The sequence below is a fragment of the Rhinoraja longicauda genome, chromosome 12, assembly GCF_053455715.1.
Source record: "Rhinoraja longicauda isolate Sanriku21f chromosome 12, sRhiLon1.1, whole genome shotgun sequence".
In the NCBI taxonomy this organism is placed as follows: Eukaryota; Metazoa; Chordata; class Chondrichthyes; order Rajiformes; family Arhynchobatidae; genus Rhinoraja; species Rhinoraja longicauda.
The window spans coordinates 1,770,621-1,791,708 of record NC_135964.1 but is presented as its reverse complement, the minus strand read 5'-3'; the positions used below and the strand labels follow the sequence as shown (position 1 = coordinate 1,791,708).

Here is a 21,088-nt window from a genome sequence, read left to right as displayed (position 1 = left end):
CTTTTGAGACTAACTGTACAACAGATGTCCTGCATCAAGCTGGATCTAAAATGAGAATGAAAAGGAAGTCTGCTTGCACTGTGTATGATTTTTGAAAAGCAGTGATCTAGTTTATGTGGTGTATTAAATAACATTCAATTTTCCTTGGCAACAATATACAAATGTAGGGTTTCCTATTTCAAGAGCTACGAACATTTGTTTTGAAATCCTTGCCCAATAAGACGTGTGTAGTTGAATTTATAGTTTAGTTTAGAGATGCAACATGGAAACAAGACCTTGGACCTATTGAATCTACGATGGCCTTCGATCACCCTAACTCTATGTAATCCCATTTTCTCATCCACTCCCTGTTAACTAGGGGCAATTTACAGAGGCCAATTGACCTTCCTACCCATACGTCTTTGTGGATGTGGGAGGAAACTGGTGAGCACGGAGGAAACCACATGGTCACAGGGAGAACGTGCAAACTCCACGCAGATAGTACCCGAGATCAGGGTCCAACCTAGGTTTCCGGCATGAAGTAGCAGGCTTGGATAGAGTGGATGTGGAGAGAATGTTTCACTAGTGGGAGAGTCTAGGACTAGAGGTCATAGCCTCAGAATTGAAGGACGTTCCTTTAAGAAGGAGATGAGAAGGAAATTTCTTTAGTCAGAGGGTGGTGAATCTGTGGAATTCTTTGCCACACAAGGCTCTGGAGGCCATCAATGGAGAGATAGATAGATTCTATCTATCTCTACTAAGGCAGAGATAGATAGATTCTTGATTAGAATGGGTGTGAGAAGTTTTGGGGAGAAGGCTGGAGAAAAAATGGGGTTAGGAGGGAGAGATAGTCAGCCATGATTGAATGGTGGAGTAGACTTGATAGGCCAAATGGCCTAATTCTGCTCCTAACACTCATGACATTACCTTATGGCCTCGACCAGCTGCATCATTGTGCTGCCCATGCACCACTGTATTTTGTAGAAAATACATTCAATATACCAATATAACAGAACCGGGATAGCACTGGGACATCTGAAGATTGAAATATCAAAACTATGCTTCGATTATGTTTTTCTAATCTTGATGAGTACGTTTCTTCATGTGAAGGGGACAAGGGGATCTCTTCCTAACTACCATGAATTCCATGTCTTTATCCTTTGATTAGGTGCTTCAAGAAGATCTGGAGCAAGAACAAGTGCGAGTCAACTCTCTGACACACATGGTAGTTGTAGTTGATGAGAGCAATGGAGAAAATGCCACTGCTGCTCTGGAAGAAGAGCTACAGGTGAGAGTTGCATTTATCTTCCAGCAATTACATGAATTTTACAAAGACATTCAGGAATTTTAGCAAGACATTATTACAGTCTAGCGTCTCATTTTAAAGTTCAGGCCCAAGACACGGCACATTGAAGATTGCAATGCTGAGAGTATGCAATTCTTCCCGCACTTTGAGGTTATGCCTTGAATGTTTCTAACGTTTTCATGTGGAAGCAAGTTCCATGGATTACAATTGGAGCCACAGCCTCCTAGTTTGCTCTCAAATCGTCTTCCCTCTGACTTGCATTCTCATTGCTTTGGGAGACCATTCTTATTGTTCTATGTACTTTATAAATTGAAAGAGTAAGTGTTCCAGGTTTACAACTGACGACTCCATCAGCTGCTTTTGAGTTGCCTTCATTGAACCTGCCATTTTTTAGAAAAATAAATATATTGGGACCTCATTGATTCCTTTGGCTGCAGTGAGTAATGCAGAACATACTTTATTGCACGAGCTTCATTTGTTGGAACGATTTAGTTCACAATAGATGACATAATGGCTGCATATGGGACATCTTGAAGCAGAAGGGTACAAGGCCACATAACTATTTTGTTAGTATGTGCTGCTGTTGAGAATGGAATGACAAGATTCCTTCCTCTCCAGCTTATCAGCTTCAAGGACCTATAACAGCAATTTTTTCATGTCAATTTAGTAAATTGTAATTAATTGCTGCTATTTTTCATTTCTATACCCTTGGAAGTTACTGCTCTTGTGTGTTTTGTTCGAACTCGGTCTTGGTTCTGACATTCAGATATTGACTCATTTCACCACTTGGCCCATTGAATCTTTGTTTTCCCTTTGAGCAATCTCATCATTTACTTCTCTGAAACCTATTCCCTCTAATGCCCATTGACCCTCTCTGGTTCTCCCCCCACACACCTGCACTTGGGTGGCCAAGTAACCTGTCAGCTTATCTTTAGAAAATGGGAGGAAACTAGAGCACCTGGACCACAGGGAGAATATCCAAACTCGACACATACGTACACGTACACGCACTGCACACCACGCACTCACTCACACACGCATGCACGCACGCACACACACACACACACCAGGGCTCAACCCGGAGGCGGGAGTGGAGCAGTATGCCAATTGGTTTGATTATGTCAATAATCTTTCGATGCCTTGCCAAGATTGTTCATGCTCCTTTTTACAATAAATGCTGACAGTGGGGCAGAAAGTACCAAGACATATTTATGCATCCACTTTGTTGCTTACATTAGGTCAAGATGTTTTTGCTTTTGATCCATATTTTTTGCAAAACCTGTGTGTTTGGGACCAGCAAAAGATGATTAGGCAAAAAGGGTTCTGACCAGCTCCGAAGGTAACTACAACTGGAAAATATGGACTGATCGATGTCTCCCTTGCTTTTTGTTTTTGCAATAACATGGATGGAACGTGATCTGATTGAATGTCCAAAGCCAAACATACCGAAGAACAGTCGATATGACAACGATAAAAACCTATTAAAAAACATCTTGGTGAATCCTTCTGCAATAGGGCTCTTGGGATTGGTCTGGAATGAAATATTATTCGTATGCACAAGAATATAAATGTAACAGACTAATTAACTCACAAAGAATTCCTCATTCACACTTGGCACCGGCATCACATATTCATCATTTCTAATGGTTAGGAACAAAAATGTTTACCTAAAATAGATTTTTTAAGTGGTTAAGCTTGAATTACCTATTCAAAGCTCTGGAAAATGATTGAGTAGGTTTCACTTCAGATAGTTACCTCTTTAATCAGACCTATAGCCCGAGTTCAACAGTCGGGAAGCTGCTCGATAGTAAATGATCATCAAACCTCATAACCCATTTACCAAAGAAAGGAAAGATTATGATACCTCGTTCCTTCAGTTCATCTATCTATCTCGCTATATATATCTATATATATATATTTATTTATTACTAAAACTCTCATCTTGTTTGTTCCCCACTTCCTGTATGTTTGTTCCCCCGTTTGCTTGTGCCGTATGTTAGTCACGTTTGTTTGTGCGGTTTTCATCCAGAAAACATTGTACACGATAGCACGATAATTTTAGGCCCAACCTACTCACCATTCCCCCTCTGTCTGAATAAATCCACTTTTGTTACTTTTTAAAAACAATTTAAGCTTTAATAAATGCGCTCTCCCCCCCCCCCCCCCCCCCCACCCCGGGTGGACCGGCCGGCTCCCATACCGGCGTGTCCCGCGCCTGACCTTCCTCCCGTGGTGCAGCGTGACAGCAGAGGCGGTGGCAGAGGGTCCAACAAGATGGCCGTCCCCGCTGTTCACCGCCGAGCTGCCCACGGCTCGCTCTGCAGCACTGGCCTCATGGGGCAGAGGTGAGTGACTCCATCTCCCCTCCTTCCCTGCCCCCCTCGGCTGCCCACGGCCCCGGGTGACACTCCCCGGACCCGTTAGGCCCAAACCTCTCCTGCATTGGTCCAACACCCTCTCCTCTACCACTCCCCCACAACTCCCCCCTCCCTCTCCCCCTCTCTCTCCCCCTCCCTCTCCCCCTCCCCCCACTCCTCCCTTCCCCCTCCCCTCCACTCCCCCACTCCATCCCCCCTCAACCCCCCTTATCCCCACCTCCCCCCCAACTCACCCACTTCATCCACCCTGAACCCCTCTTATTCCTCCCCTCCCCCCCCCCACTCACCCACTCCATTCCCCCTCAACCCCCTTCTCCCCTGCCCTCTCACCCACTCCATCCCTCCTCAACCCCCCTTATTCCCCCTCACCCCCCCCCCCCCTCAGCCACGCCTGCAGGACTGCCCGCGGCAGAGATTTGCACCCAACAAGTGCATACCCATCTAGTAATCTTTATTATACAGTTACAATAATTGTATTAGGGTCTGAATGAATGCTGGCACAGTTTCAGATGGTTTACTTTGAAGACAAAAGTTTGAATGAATTTTTAATATTATAGTTGGGGAAGAAACCAATCTGCTGTCTTTCGATAGACGTTGATGCGCTTTTAACTTTTATGCAGGAGAAATGTGTCTTTAGATAGGATTGAGTGGGTGCAAACCTTTCACTCATGGTGAAAGACTGGAGCGACTAGGTTTGTATACACTGGAATTTAGAAGGATGAGAGGGGATCTTATCGAAACGTATAAGATTATTAAGGGGTTGGCACGTTAGAGGCAGGAAACATGTTCCCAATGTTGGGGGAGTCCAGAACCAGGGGCCACAGTTTAAGAATAAGGGGTAGGCCATTTAGAACTGAGATGAGGAAAAACTTTTTCAGTCAGAGAGTTGTGAATCTGTGGAATTCTCTGCCTCAGAAGGCAGTAGAGGCCAATTCTCTGAATGCATTCAAGAGAGAGCTAGAAAGAGCTCTTAAGGATAGCGGAGTCGGGGGGTATGGGGAGAAGGCAGGAACGGGGTACTGATTGAGAATGATCAGCCATGATCACATTCAATGGCGGTGCTGGCTCGAAGGGCCGAATGGCCTCCTCCTGCACCTATTGTCTATTGTCTAATGTCTATTGACTATGTGTAAAACAAGAAACAAGACCCAAAAGTAAAGCTGTCTTGATTACTGCCAGCTATCTTCTGAAGAAAGGTCTCGACCCGAAATGTCACCCATTCCTTCTCTCCTGAGATGCTGCCTAACCCGCTGAGTTAACCCAGCATTTTGTGTCTACCTTCCTAATGCCAGCCTGTGTGTGAGCAGTTATGAACAGGATACAAATAGAACATGGGTGATATGTCCACTTAGTGTATAACTTGGAGATCGCCACCCATTATTATGGCACTGTCATGGCTCGACTGTAATCATGAATTGCCCTTCTGCTGACTGGATAGCGCACAACAAAAGCTTTTCACTGCACCTCGGTACACGTGACAATAAACTAAACTGAACTGAACCATTATTTGGGTAACGTGGATTATATATTGGCATCCTACCCTCAATATAAATATGTCGGAGTTAGCAAATGTCCTGCACAAAAACAACTTGATTTCAAGTTGTCAATGTTGCTTCATGTATGTGCAAGAAGGTGTTTAATAACATTTCTGAAAAAGTGAGGCTGGAAATCAGATTGTAAGGATTTAAATATAACATTGGAAGAGTTACGGTGGCTACAACACATTGGCAACTTTGGCGAAGGACAAAAGGAGATGTAAATTGTGCATTTGAATTATGATCGATTTATTGGACAGTATTATGAGATTTAATCTGCTCTTGACAAATCCTTGAACTTTATTCACAAACATTTTTAGACATTTGCAGCTGTTTCTTCATCTTTGGTGAAGATTTATTTTGTAAAAGAGAAAATAATAATGATACAGGAAGGCAGACCGAGCCTTGTGTATGATGACCCAAATGAGAGTGTGATGACCCAAATGAAAGGCACGTGCTGTTCACATTTTGTGATTCATCTGTTGCAGCTGATAATGTAAGTCCGAGAGTCCAGATTTTGTGACTCATCAGATTCTGACTCTGTCCATATTCTGGGTCTGGCATCCCAGAGATTTGGTGTTTAGTTTAGTTTAGAGATACAGCATGGAAACATGCCCTTTGGCCCACTGAGTCCGCTCCGACCAGGGATCCCTGCACATTAACACTATCCTACACACACACGGGACAATTTACACTTGTACCAAGCCAATTAACCTGCAAACTTGTACATCTTTGGAGGATGGGAGGAAACCGAAGGTCTTGGAGAAAACCCACACAGTCACGGGGAGAACGTACAAACTCCGTTGAGACAGCACTCGTAGTCAGCATCGAACCCATGTCTCTGCCGCTGGAAGCGCTGTAAAGCAGCAACTCTACGTCTGCGCCACCGTGACGCCTTTAGTCCTGACTTAATTTATGTATTCTAGTTATTGCAGTTGAAATATTGGCTGAGTTTGATAGGAAAATGGAAGTGTGTCTGAATGTGTTTTTTTGGTGAATTTTACTTTATTCAAAAACATGGTCCAACAAAAGATGCATTCTAAATCCAGCGCACTGATACAATTATCAGAGTATATATCAGTATCAGTTTATTTAGTTTATATGTACAAACTTTCCAGACATCCAGGAGAGAAAATGGTTTGACGTCTACTCTACTTAGTTCCTGCTGTTTATTTTGGCTAATGACATGTGAGCTGTTGGATGTTGAGTGCAGGTATAATGAAAGGCATTAGAATTCTCTGCCTGTCTTTTCACTTGGTAGAAGTTGTCCAAACTGCTTGACTTATCTTTTTTTCATTTCCATTGAAAATTGAGCAATAAACTTAAAAATGGCACATGAAAAGTCACCAGCAAGTGGGAGGAAACAGTTAGTTCTTTGTTATTTTCCAATGGAAATCCATCTCCATTCATAAAATCCCACTTGTGGCCGTTTTTCACTGTAAACCAACAGAGCAAGTGAGGGTTAATCCATGCTTACAGCGTAAGTCAACCCCTAAGTGCTGAAGTATGGACATTGCCACATATTTCTCATGACTGAGTGTCATTAAATCCCTTCACCTGTGATTCCAATGCTTTCAAGATCACAATTCATTAACTGGCCTGATTTTCTCTGAAAGCTGGAACTCAAAAACCTCACTGAAACTGAACCAAGTATTTACATTGTCTTCGTTTTTTAGTTTAGTTTAGAGATACACCGTGGAAATGGGCCTTTCGACCCATCGAGTCCGCACTGACCAGCAATCCCTGCACATTAACACTACTCGACACACACTAGGGACAATTTTACATTTATACCAAGCCAATTAACCATCAAACCTGTATGTCTTTGGAGTATGGGAGCAAACCAAAGATCTTGGAGAAAACCCATGCAGATCACGGGGAGCACGTACAAACTCCGTACAGCCAAGCGCCCATGGTCAGGATGGAACCCAGGTCTCAGGCACTGTAAGGCAGTAGTTCAACTGCTGCGCCACCGAGTCTTTGGCATGTTCTAAGCTATTTGCTCTTTTTGATTGAAGGCATGGAGCATAGAGGTGGTAAACTTTGGAAGTGGTTGTAGAATACTTTGTCCACCATCACCATGACCATCCACATTTTGGAACCTTGTCTGATTCTGTCTTTAATGCAACAACAAATTTAATTTAAAATTAATTTTGATTAATTACAATTTATCAAAAAAAAGAGTAAATTAAAACAACACAAGCCTAAATCTGGGCAAGGATCTGAAGAAGGATCCCAACCCAAAACATTGTCCACCTCATTGGTGAAGTCATGAAATTGAAAGCTTGACAATACATTTCCAATGGGTAGATTAATTTCCCTGGTGTTTATAGACAATAGACAATAGGTGCAGGAGGCCATTCAGCCCTTCGAGCCAGCCATTCAATGCGATCATTCTCAATCAGTACCCCGTTCCTGCCTTCTCCCCATACCCCCTGACTCCGCTATCCTTAAGAGCTCTATCTAGCTCTCTCTTGAATGCATTCAGAGAATTGGCCTCCATTGCCTTCTGAAGCAGAGAATTCCACAGCTTCACAACTCTCTGACTGAAAAAGTTTTTCCTCATCTCAGTTCTAAATGGCCTACCCCTTATTCTTAAACTGTGGCCCCTGGTTCTGGACTCCCCCAACATTGGGAACATGTTTCCTGCCTCTAACGTGTCCAACCCCTTAATAATCTTATACATTTCGATAAGATCTCCTCTCATCCTTCTAAATTCCAGTGTATACAAGCCTTGTCTCTCGCATTGAGTGTGCTCGAGTGGGTGGAGTCCTGTGAGGGAAAATGTGGTGGACATAAATTGTCCGTTTTCAATGTGATCTAGCATAAAAAATGAGACTAAAATGATGACAAATGTCATGAAGGAAGGCAGCTGGGTCTCCCCTGAGCTCAGTGCCATTCTATGGTCATGTAAAATTATGGGTTGCATTAGTCTGTGCCCGTGTGAATGGCCATGATCATATTTTGAACTTGATTATTCTGGTTCATTTGAGTTTAGCAGAGGTTGCTATTGCAAGAGATGTTTGAAAATGTTTGGAACATGATTGATGAAATATGCGACTTCTGTTTTGCTATGTGCATTCTTTCAGAGCTGTTGTCCGCCTCACTGTGAACTTTATTATTTAGGCTCTTAGACATTTGCACTTGGGAGCATGTGTATCATGCCTGTATGTCAAAGTCAAGCATTATTTTATCCCAAAGGCAACAGTTATACACGTAAACATTGAGAGTATGAGAGTCTAATGTTGAATTACTGGCATGGACCTAAACATGGGAGCAAGCAATATCCCTGAATCAAAAAATTACAACCTGTTTTATTCAATAAAAGCCTATTAATGTGTCTAGAAAGCTGGAGGGTATATGAGCTTCCTGCAGAATCCTATTCAGTTATCCCCATTGAGGCAGTTTCAAGGTGAAGGGGTGGCTTCTCATACCATTCACCAAATATTACTAATGTTGATAGAAACATGGTCTGCTGCACTCACCATGACTGTGGCTGATCCTTTATCCCAACACGACATTCTCACACTCTCCACACATCTTTTGCTGCCTTTTATTTTGGCAACACGTGTTCAGGGAATGTGTAGGAAAGAACTGCTGATGCTGATTTACACCGAAGATAGCCACAAAATGCTGGAGTAACGCAGCGGGACAGTTCAGATCAGTTCAGTTTAGTTTATTCTCATGTGTACCGAGGTACAGTGAAAAGCTTTTGGTGCCTGCTATCCAGTCAGCAGAAAGACAATACATGATAGGCAGCATCTCTGGAGAGAGGGATGGGTGATGTTTCAGGTCGAGACCCTTGTTCAAACTGAGAGTCAGGGGAAAGGGCAACATAGAGATATGTGTGAAAACGAGAGATCAAAGTGGATGCAAATCAAGGCCCAGGGCTCACCTCCTTTGCTGTCTGTATGGAGTTTACTTGTTCTACCCCTGGCTGGCTAGGTTTCTGCTGTGTTTTCCCATTTCCTCCTGCATCCCAAAGATGTGCTGGTATTAATTGGCTGCTGTAAAATACCATTAGTGCAAGAAGCAAGAGGATCAATGAGGAATTGATGGCCTATGATAGAGGATAGGGCGCAATATGACAGGGAGATGGGAGAGAGGGAAGGACCCTGCTGGATGATGTAATGGAAACCAGCAAGAGCTGAACACCTTCTACCTGCTTCATAGTAAGGAGCAAGTAACCATCACCTCCTCAAATTATGTTCCGACTTGACCTCCACTTGCTCTGTGAAGAAATTTCCCCTCATCTCAGTCCTAAATACCTCTCCCATTATCCTGAGACTTAAATCCCAAGTCAGACACAAGCCCCTCCCTGCATCCAGGCCATGCCAGCGTTTTGTGCATTTTTATAGACTCTGGTGTATACGGACCTGGTTGACCTGATCTCTCCTCATGTGACAGTCTTGCCGGCCGAGGGATTGGTGGAGATAACCTTCATGACATTCCGTCCTCTACCACTGAGGACGAGTAGCACCAACAGCAGCAGCAGCAGCACGATCTTTGATTGGGACTGAACGTTTAAAAGAACTCCAATCATAGTACTTCATGTGTTGTGGCTTATGTCTCCATGAATTATTCCGTTTTCATTAGTGGTCACAGCGTAACTTGGTACTTGTTTAGCCTCTGCAGAATATCTCCCAGAAGGCTTACGAGGAGGTCCTGAATGCCAGGGTGCCTTCTCATTTGAGTCTGCTGCTAAATGTGTGACAAGCAAATGCCAACATGTCCCTGAAGGTGTGAATACCTGTCAGTTGGCCTGGACAAGGTCGGCTTTGAGAGATGTTTTTCACATGCACCCACCTGCCGTTCGGTGCCATTGGTACACCTGCCTGGGACAGATGTAATTATATATATTCACAGCTTCAGATGTTCATGGAGGAGAACAATGGGATATTCTGAGGTGACTTTGAAAAGTAGTGTCTTCATTTAGTTTTTCTGTGGGAATAGCTGACAGACACATTTTACAAAGTGCGGTGAATCTAGGAAGTGCTGGTGTTGCCGTTCAGGGATTGAACTGGGAGAGGTTTTCTTTTGTACAGCTGAATATTAGAAGCAGGCAATGCAGATAGTTATCTGCTGAAGCAGCATGATATCTTAATGGATTCATCGCTGTTTGGTTTGCTTAAAGCAAAGATAATAACTGTATTTAATGCAAATAGTTTCCACTCAGAAGCACGATCGATTACTCATCCTGGTTTGGAATCACTTTGTGAGGGGAGAGCTTATTTCTGAAATTAGGATTTAGAATTGTCGACTTCTACATCACCCGTCTTTCAGTGGCCCTCTGCTTCTGAACCACGGATTCACGCATGCACAGTGAGTGCTCCACTTGTTGCTGGAACTGAGCACCCTAGGAAGATGAGCATATGCCAGAGAAAAGCACTGGTATCTGTTAACCGATAGACTGAGTTCATCAATGCTGAGTGTTAGCATGAAGTATCAGCGAGTTCTCTGGACAACGTAGACAGATTTCTGACTGTGTCTGGCAACTCAAAGTGGCAATCTGGCTGACGATATTACATGTAGGAAGGAACTGCAGATGCCAGTTTACATCGAAGATGGACACAAATGCTGGAGTAACCAAGCAGGGCAGGCAGCATCTCAGGTCTCGACCCAATGACATGGCGGGACTGTCATATGTTGAAAGACTGGAGCGACTAGGCTTGTATACACTGGAATTTAGAAGGATGAGAGGGGATCTTATCGAAACGTATAAGATTATTAAGGGGTTGGACATGTTAGAGGCAGGAAACATGTTCCCAATGTTGGGGGAGTCCAGAACCAGGGGCCACAGTTTAAGAATAAGGGGTAGGCCATTTAGAACAGAGATGAGGAAAAACTTTTTAAGTCAGAGAGTTGTGAATCTGTGGAATTCTCTGCCTCAGAGGGCAGTGGAGGCCAATTCTCTGAATACATTCAAGAGAGAGCTAGATAGAGCTCTTAAGGATAGCGGAGTCAGGGGGTATGGGGAGAAGGCAGGAACGGGGTACTGATTGAGAAAGATCAGCCATGATCACATTGAATGGCGGTGCTGGCTCGAAGGGCCGAAATGGCCTCCTCCTGCACCTATTGTCTATTGTCTAACACGTCACCCACTCCTTCTCTCCAGAGATGCTGCCTGTCCCGCTGAGTTACTCCAGCATTTTGTGTCTATTTTTGATTAACTATATTACTTTTGCTGAATTCACCGCAGTTGAGAGGGAGTTTAAAAATAATCTACCGGGTCTGACACTTCTTCCCCCTTATCGATTTGTGATGATACAACACAGTTCCAATGTAATTGGGAATGTTTAGTCGGGTATACCTGAGTGATAGAATTTCCCATCATTTGGAAAGGTGGGGACCTGATGAGGGAGAGCTGGCATGGTGTTGTGCAGGTGAAATCCAGCCTCAACAATCCAGTTGAGCTTTTTGAGGATGTTACTGAAACAGTTGCTGAAGGTAAAGATGCTGCATGGTCATCTGGTCCAGAAGGTTTGGGTACCTGGGATCTGTAATGTTTTGGTAGACTGAATCCAAAATTGGCTTAACAGCAGAAAGTAGAGTTACATCCTGTCACCGTTGTCCACGACATTGGTCAGTCCATACGAGGAGTATAGTGTGCTGTTCTAGTCACCATACTACAGAAATAATGTGGGAGAGGTAGGAACAGCAGAGAAGAGATTCACTAGGTTGTCGCCTGGAATGAAGGGCTTGGATTACAGGGGAGATTATTTATATATTTGGAGGAAGGCTTTGTGGATCAACTTTCAATCTACCTTACCTTCGTGATTTGCACCATGTTGCCCTTTGTATTACATATTTTGTTTGTGTTGAATATTATTTCTACATGAGACTGGTGTCTTTATTGCGAAATGTCTGCTTCTTTCCCCCTTTAATATATCACCACAGTAATCTCATAAATTAAATAAATGCTGGAATGCAATTTGCATCAGTACCTAATGACCTGTGTACTCTATTAAAGTGGAGCTCTTGATTTAGCTTTAAAATGCTAACTTTCAAAATGCTACTCATGAAACCCAGAACTGGCTTAAAACATTATGTAGAAGTGCCAAAAAAAATTACCTTTAAACAAAATATTTAAACTCGTCAACCATGGATGAGAATGTACGAGACATGGGTGGGAAGTTTGCAGATGTTACTGATATTGGTGGTATTGTAGGCAATTAAGATGGTTATCAAGAATTACAGTGGGATCTTCATCAGCTGTACACCTGGGGCAGGATGGCAAATGGAATCTAATTCAGATAAGTGTGAGGTGTGACATTTTGGGAAGACAAACCAGGGCAAGAATGTTGTGGAGCAGATGGATCTAGGAGTACAGGTACATAAATAGTTCCCTGAAAATGGCATCCTGGACCATGGGGTGGTGAAGAAGGCTTATGGCACTTTGGCCTTCATCAGTCAGGGAACTGAGTCTGGAAGTTGGGACATTATGTTACAGTTGAACAAGACGTTGGTGAAACCACACTTGGAGCTTTATGTTCACTCTGCTATCACGAAGGTGCAATTAAGCTGGAAGGCATCCTTGACAGATTTTCCAGGATGTTGTCAGGATTTGAGGGTCTGAGGTACAGGGAGAGGTTGGCAGGCTAGAGCTTGATTCCTTGGAGTGCAGAAGGCAGAGGGGTGATTTTGTAAAGGTGCATAACATTATCGGGGGAATAGATAAGTCTTTTTCTCAGGGTAGGTGAATCAAGGTTTAATACGAGAGAGGAAATATTTAATAGGAATCTGAGGGGCAATTATTTCACACTGTGGACGAGCTACCGGAGGAAGTAGTTGAGGCGGGCACAAGAGCAGCATTTAAAAGACACTTAGACGGTAAAGGTTCATAGGGATGTTGGACAAACGCAGGCAGGTGGGACTGACTTAGATGGAGCTAACAGGTTGGCATTGCCAAATTGGACCGAAGGGCATGCAGACACAAATAACAGAATCCCATTCTGTTTCTTATTTATTTTTAAACTACTTTATTAAGATAATCTAAGAAAATAACTGCAGATGCTGGTACAAATCGAAGGTATTTATTCACAAAATGCTGGAGTAACTCAGCAGGTCAGGCAGCATCTCAGGAGAGAAGGAATGGGTGACGTTTCGGGTTGAGATCCTTCTTCAGACTGATTATCAAGATAATCTTTTGTTTTCTCCCAGCTGGGTCTGAGGGCATTCGATGCTTTGGGAACAAAAATCTCAACAATAACTACAACAACATTATTCTTGTGTGTAGATGAGCACAAAGAATCTTTTTGACGTATTTAGAGCCCAGATCTGATTCTAGTCATCACTTCCACACATGTGTCTTCGGGTGAAAAATGCCTTATCCATCAGGTCCTTCCAGCCAAACTATACAAACATACTCGTTAGGAAATGGGTGCAAGCTCAAAACATTGGGAATTCTTTCTTTCTTCCTCTTTTCCCACTGTCACGATGAGGTACTTGAAATCATCCAAATAATACCAAGATCCCAGACACTAAAAAATAAAGCAATCTCAATGATAATGCACGAATTCATAGTTAGTTATACTTTCAGAATGCTGAGGGAAAATCTAACGATAAATAAACTAATGAAGGTAGGCAGAGGGTGTGGAATCAGGGACAAGTAGAAGGCTTGTCAAGAAGAAGGGTCTTGACCCGAAACATCACCCATTGCTTCTCTTCAGAGATGCTGCCTGTCCCATTGAGTTACTCCAGCTTTTTGTATCTATTTTCGGTTTAAACCAGCACCTGCAGTTCCTTCTTACACAAGTAGAAGGCTGCAGAGCGAGCTGATTGTAAGCAAACAAAGAAGAGTAAAGGCCAGTGTTCCTTGGCAGAAGCTGCAAAATGGGATCCCAAAGGAATCTGTGTTGTTTATTATTTATAGTGGCAATTCAATTAGAATCTGAAATACCATTTATTAACTTGCAGATAGCATTAAACCAGGGTGGTGGTTTAGAGCTGGTGAATGATAAAATTAAGGATGTTAAATGGAATGGGGGGGGCAAAAGGATTTGGGTACAAATGCACAAAACACTAGACGTTATGACACGTTAACAAGGTAAATACAAATAACTAGACACTGAAGATTATTCCAAGAGGGATGAAATTGAAAAGCAAAGTAGATCAATTAAACCTGATTATGTTTAATTCCAAGCATTGTGCACTGTTTTTATTGTTTTATTACCATGGAATGAAAAGGATTTGGTCGCACCGGAGAAGGTGCAAAAACTGTTGCACAGACAGTATCAGAAATGCACATTGATGCCTTTCAGGAAGGGATCAACAATACAGGTCGTCTTTGCCTTGGGAGGAGAAAAACCTGAGGGTTAAATTATGAAGATCAATTTAGAAGATGTTAATAGCAGATAGTCACCAAAATTAAATAAGGATTTAGAAGAAAGTGCTGTACCGAGCTAGCATCTTCCTCACAGCTGGCACTGCCCCCCAGCTTCATGTCATCCGTAAACTTGGAGATGTTGCATTCAGTTCCCTCGTCCAAATCATTAATATATATTGTAAATCGCTGGGGTCCCAGCACTGAGCCTTGCGGTGCCCCACTAGTCACTGCCTGCCATTCTGAAAAGGACCCGTTTGTTCCTCCTCTTTGCTTCCTGTCTGCCAGCCAGTTCTCTATCCACATCAATACTGAACACACAATACCGTGTGCTTTAAGTTTGCATACTAATCTCTTATGTGGGACCTTGTCGAAAGCCTTCTGGAAGTCCAGATATAACACATCCACTGGTTCTCCCTTGTCCACTCTACTAGTTACATCCTCGAAAAATTCTATAAGATTCGTCAGACATGATTTGCCTTTCATAAATCCATGCTGACTTTGTCCAATGATTTCACCACTTTCCAAATGTGCTGCTATCCCATCTTTGATAACTGACTCTAGCATTTTCCCCACGACCGACGTTGGACTAGCTGGTCTGTAATTCCCCGTTTTCTCTCTCCGTCCCTTTTTGAAAAGTGGGGTTACATTAGCTACCCTCCAATCCTCAGAATCTAGAGAGTTTTGAAAAATTATCGCTAATGCATCCACTATTTCTGGGGCTACCTCCTTAAGCACTCTGGGATGCAGCCTATCTGGCCCTGGGGATTTATCGGCCTTTAATCCATTAAATTTACCTAACGCCACTTCCCGACTAACCTGGATTTCACTCAGTTCCTCCATCTCATTTGACCCCCGGTCCCCTGCTATTTCCAGCAGATTGTTTGTGTCTTCCTTAGTGAAGACAGAACCAAAGTAGTTATTCAATTGGTCTGTCATGTCCTTGTTCCCCATGACCAAATCACCTGTTTCTGACTGCAAGGGACCTACATTTGTTTTAACTAATCTTTTTCTCTTCACATATCTATAAAAGCTTTTGCAGTCAGTTTTTATGTTCCCTGCCAGTTTTCTTTCATAATCTATTTTCCCTTTCCTAATTAAGCCCTTTGTCCTCCTCTGCTGGACTTTGAATTTCTCCCAGTCCTCTGGTAGGCTGCTTTTTCTTGCTAATTTGTATGCTAATCTTATAGAAACATATAAAATTCTTAAGGGGTTGGAGAGGCTAGATGCGGGAAGATTGTTCCCGATGTTGGGGGAGTCCAGAACCAGGGGTCACAGCTTAAGGATAAGGGGGAAGTCTTTTAGGACCGAGATGAGAAAACATTTCTTCACACAGAGAGTGGTGAGTCTGTGGAATTCTCTGCCACAGAAGGTAGTTGAGGCCAGTTCATTGCCTATATTTAAGAGGTAGTTAGATGTGGCCCTTTTTGCTAAAGGGATCAGGGGGTATGGAGAGAAGGCAGGTACAGGCTACTGAGCTGGATGATCAGCCATGATCATATTGAATGGCGGTGCAGGCTCAAAGGGCCGAATGGCCTACTCCTGCACCTATTTTCTATGTTAACCTTTTTTGTACCCTGACCAAAGAAAGTGGCTTGGATAAATTAAAGAAATCCACTTGGGAATGTGGCATAAAAGTTCAAAGAGGAAGAAAAGACTGGATTTTGATGGATAATAAGAGTTTGATGAAGATGATGCAGAGGAATCGCTTGTAAGCAGGAGCAACATTTGCTCGGGGCAGATTCGGCTTCTCTGTGATGTAATCTTGGAGTATCCACCATCTTTGATCAATTACTGTCAGAATGGGCAGTCCCTTGAGATCGTCAGAGCAAACCTGAGGCTGAATGATATTCCCACTGGAACGAGTGTGAAGCCGAGGAGTCTCTGTTTTGTACAAACAACCTGAAAGTTTTAATTTGTTTGTGTTACAGATTCTCGGAGAGAGATGGGCGGCCATTTGTAAATGGACTGAGGAACGCTGGGTACTGCTGCAAGAGATTCTTTTTAAATGGGAATATTTCACTGAAGAACAGGTATCTCACCACAGTTCTAACATGTAACCTTACTTCATCATGATTATAGATGACTAGTATTTGAAAGGGACTCTGGTTGGCGTCACTACTTTCCTTGCACCTGCTACTTGCCAATAACTCTTCAGCAATTTTTTTGCAGCAATATATGGATACTTTGCTCCTTTGTTCTCATTTTCAAAGTGGGACTCAGAGCATCCAAGGAATTCTTGGAATTATTTTCTTCCTCACAACTCTGAACGAAATACCCGAAGGTGGTCGGAGATGTGAAAGCTATTGTGAACAAATAACGGTATAAATGAATAAATTATAACATCAGAGCAGTTAAATCATTATCCATTTTGGAGTGGTTGTGACTAGTATCAGAGACCCCTGTGCACATTATGAAGATGAACAGGAATCCAGATTTATCTTTGCCAGTATTCCAAGAACATTTTGTTCCACAGATGAATTGATCATGCATTTGAGTGACGTTTACCTTGGTATGTAGGGAGTTTATTTAATGAAGATGAAGCTGCTTTCAGATATTGTTGATAGTTATAGTTACAGCATTGTCTAACCGTAGCTTTAAAAAAAATTCTTTATCCTCGTGTCCCAACAAAAACACGAATGAAAGCCAAGTGATTATAAATTCAAGGTTTTTAGAGAAAGTTTGGAGTTACTCTGCCCTGTGACATTGTTAGTTTTTCATTGTGCTTTTAAAATGGATGAATAAACCATTCCATGGGTTGCCTTGTGACTGTTTAGCATTTCTTCCTAATCTAGTTTTGGAAATGAGTACTCTGATTTCTTGCTGTAATGCTGCATAAAATACCTCTGAATAAGGTGTGATTCACCTTTGCTTATCGCCTCTTCTGAGCAACTGGCAGGTGACAAATGACATGCTTGATCTTGAATCACCAACACTGCTTAATTACGGACAATGGTGCCATATAACCACTGTGACTGCACATCAAGTCTTTATTTCCATTTAACAAGTGAAATGTTAGTAACAAAAAAGTACAAGAATTGGGCAGTAAGATGTGTGCTCTCCAAATAATAACAGCTGTGATTAATTGTTGCTATTTCATTTGTGCCTCTTCAGTGTTTCAAACACAAGCATTCCTCTTTGTCCTAGTGCTACTTTGATGCATGGTTGGCGGAGAAAGAGAAGACTGTGAGTAAAATACAGACATCTGGCTTTGGAGATCAGAATGAGATGCTCACTAACCTGAGGAAATTGGCGGTGAGTGTCATAGTTATTGAAAGATGCATCCATACATGTGATGGATAAATAACAATTAAGTATCTGGAAGCTGTTTTACTTCATCATGTCACTTTTTCAGTTAGGACAGCCAAGAGCACTAAATGTTTTTCTTGCAATTGAGTAAATGAGTAATTTCTTAATTGTTTTTTTATACTTTTTAGTTTTTTTAACTTGTTTTCCATTTATTATCGTAATGCTTCAAGAGTAGATCCACTGGTGTCTGCCAAGAACATGTTCTTTGTGTTTTGCCCAAGGTTCCAACATCTGTAGTTTCTTGTGTATCCATCTTCCTACCTCCATTAGTGGTTCATTTGGCCACTAATGACATTCAGCATTCCACAAGTTTCACAAATGCCTTTCTGAGCCTAAACTCACTCTCGCAATGGTCAGATTGCTTGGATGAAGTCCTGGTGTATCTCAATATAATGGATTCTCCAAATGAGTATCAGGAATGCAGAAACGAATATCTTTAGTCCTTGCCACAGATTCCTTTCCCCGTCCTACAGTGTCTGAGACTGGGTGACATGTATGAGACTCCAGGCTGAGTTTTGGTTTACGTACCTGCATTCTCACCTTCTATTTGTACCTCTGTAACATTGCCCGATTCTCCCTTTTCGGTTTGCTGAGGCCATCAAGCAAACATTTGTTCCGCTGTGAATTTGGTATTCACTAATCCTGTCTGCCTCTAAACATGAAGTGAGCCACAACCTTGCTGCTTGCATCATTCCATTTGGTCATCACCTCTGCAATCTTTTGCCCGCCCTGTTGAGCGCCTCAATAATCTTGTACCTTTCTTCAAACCCCTGTTTCTCCAATCCCTTATTATCTAATCCCAAAGACCCACGGCCCCACTGAGGTTCATGTTTGTCTAATGCTAGATACAAGGATAGGAAAGGTTTAGAGGGACATGGGCCAAATACAGGCAGGTTGGACTTGTATAGGTGGGACTCCTTGGTCGGCAAGAGCAAGATGGGCCGAAGGGACTGTTTCGGTGACCAGCCTCCTGTATATCCCAAATGTAATGTGAAGGAAGGAACTGCAGATGCTGGTTTAAACCAAAGATAGACACAAAAAGCTGGAGTAACTCAGTGGGTTAGACAGCATATCTGGAAAAAAAGAATGTGTCATTTTGGGTAGAGACCCTTTTTCAGACTGATTTGATGATTCTGCCAATTGCATTAGGTTGTCATGACAGTGCTGTTGTGTGTTTGGGGATGATGAAGTCCATTTTCTCTTTCAAGAAAGAAATGATGACCTCCCTATTTTTGCCTCTGAGAACAATCTTTACTGTAGTCACTCTGGCCTTGGCCTTGTGATGTGGCATGTCAAAGTGCAAGCTGACAGTCCCAGCGGGTGGTTTAATAATTTAAATAAGAGAAGGAGCATCTGTTACTATCAAGGAGCTCCTGTCAGCCTCCTGTTCTGCTGCAAATGAGAGCAGTCATCCTTTGAGTGTTGGACACATCCAGGTTGCTACCCAGCTGTGATTTGCATTCTGAAAGCTCCCAATGTCCTTGATCCCCCCACTGCACCCGACTTGTTTCACATATTTTCTGTTTATTGAATCATGGTCTTATTCTCAATTTAGTTTTCAGTCATTTCATTTTTCTAATCCTGTTATGCTGATGGATAACATTCCAGCTTTCTCATCGATCCCAATATGGCATTTATTTTTCTGTTGATTAGTTGATTTGTCCTTCACCCTCCTCATTCAGTTGATTAGTTGATTTGTCCTTCACCCTCCTCATTCAGTTGATTAGTTGATTTGTCCTTCACCCTCCTCATTCAGTTGCCTCCTTTGTATATTGCAGCCTACACTTCTTTGTTTTTTCTTGAAATATTTCCTCTCACGTTTGGATTCATTTATCTCAATCTCTGCACTACATTGGGCATTTATTATTTTTGAACTTGGTGACTGAAACAAGAGCTCTTAAGAGCTCTATCTAGCTCTCTCTTGAATGCATTCAGCCAGCATCTCTGAAGAACATGAATAGGTGACGTTTCAGATTGGGTCCCAGCCATGATAGAACGTCACCTATCCATGTTCTCCAGGGATGCTGTCTGACCTGCTGTGTTACTCCAGCATTTTGTGCCAAGGGTCCTGATGTAAAATATCACTGATCCATACTCTCCAGGGATGCTGCCTGACCCACTGAGTTACTTCAGCATTTTGATTCAAGGGTCCCGACCCGATACGTCACCTCTCCACGTCTGACCTGCTGAGTTACTCCAGCACTCTGTGTCCTTTATAAACCAGCATCTTCAGTTCCTTATTTCAACATCTAAGTGATGCCAACAGGTCTGATACATTCTGGTGATTCCTGCCAGTTAGTGGTTGAGAATTTCAACACATACTTGAATTATGCAGGGTCCAGTGATTTTTCATTCTGTAATAAGTTCAGAGTTATATTATTTCCTAATAATATAATGATGTTCCTCTTCTAAAATTATGCTTCAGTCAAAAACAAAACCTGCTGCAAATAATCACCAGGTCCTTTTGAGAGAGAGGCAGGATAAATATTTCTAGCTTGCGATCCTTAAGCATAACCGGAAAGTGTGAAATATATTGCAAGTTTTAAAGAGAGTGCAGAGACAAGGAAGGTGCCCAGGGGGAAGAAACGAGGGAGGCTCTGTGGAAATGTTGTCAGCCGGGCTGATAAAATGGGGGGGGGGAAGTGAGTAACAATTAGAAAGAAAAGGTGGCCCTGACAGCTGTGAATGCTGTGCTGATTTTGCATTCTGAAGACGTTACAATTTCAAACTTGAAGTCAAAATTGATGTGGGGAAGAGAATTAAAATGAAGTGTGACTAGAGGTTTAAGGCCAGATATTGCAGATCCCCTGGAGGCTTCAATCAATCAACCAGTGTGTGGTTATGACAATGCCTTTATGCTATGAGCAACAAATCTGCTCTTGCTCCCCCTCCCCCCATTTGTAACAAGCCCAGTCCCCCTTGTCCTCACCTTCCACCCCATCAGCCGTCGCATACAACAAATTATCCTCCAACATTTCCGCCACCTCCAACGGGATCCCACTACTGGCCACATCTTCCCATCCCCTCCCCTTTCTGCTTTTCGTTTTGACCGTTCCCTCCATAACTCCCTGGTCCACTCATCCCTTCCTACCCAAACCGCCCCCACCCGAGGTACTTTCCCCTGCAACCCCAGGAGATGCAACACCTATCCCTTTACCTCCCCCCTCGACTCCATCCAAGGACCCCATCAGTCTTTCCAGGTGAGGCAGAGGTTCACGCACCTCCTCCAACCTCATCTATTGTATCCGCTGTTCCAGAT

At 42.8% G+C, this 21,088-nt stretch overlaps 1 protein-coding gene across 9 annotated transcripts in view; it reads left to right on the top strand.

Moving 5' to 3' along the window:
• Positions 1-21,088, top strand: part of dmd (dystrophin) — a 1,595,363-nt gene that overhangs the window by 457,845 nt on the left and 1,116,430 nt on the right. For all 9 annotated transcript variants that reach the window (XM_078408877.1, XM_078408870.1, XM_078408878.1 and 6 more), the window contains exons 12-14: positions 1,148-1,267; positions 16,452-16,553; positions 17,668-17,775. In XM_078408877.1, the coding sequence (XP_078265003.1) occupies positions 1,148-1,267; positions 16,452-16,553; positions 17,668-17,775 (330 nt within the window). The remainder of the gene's footprint in view (positions 1-1,147; positions 1,268-16,451; positions 16,554-17,667; positions 17,776-21,088) is intronic.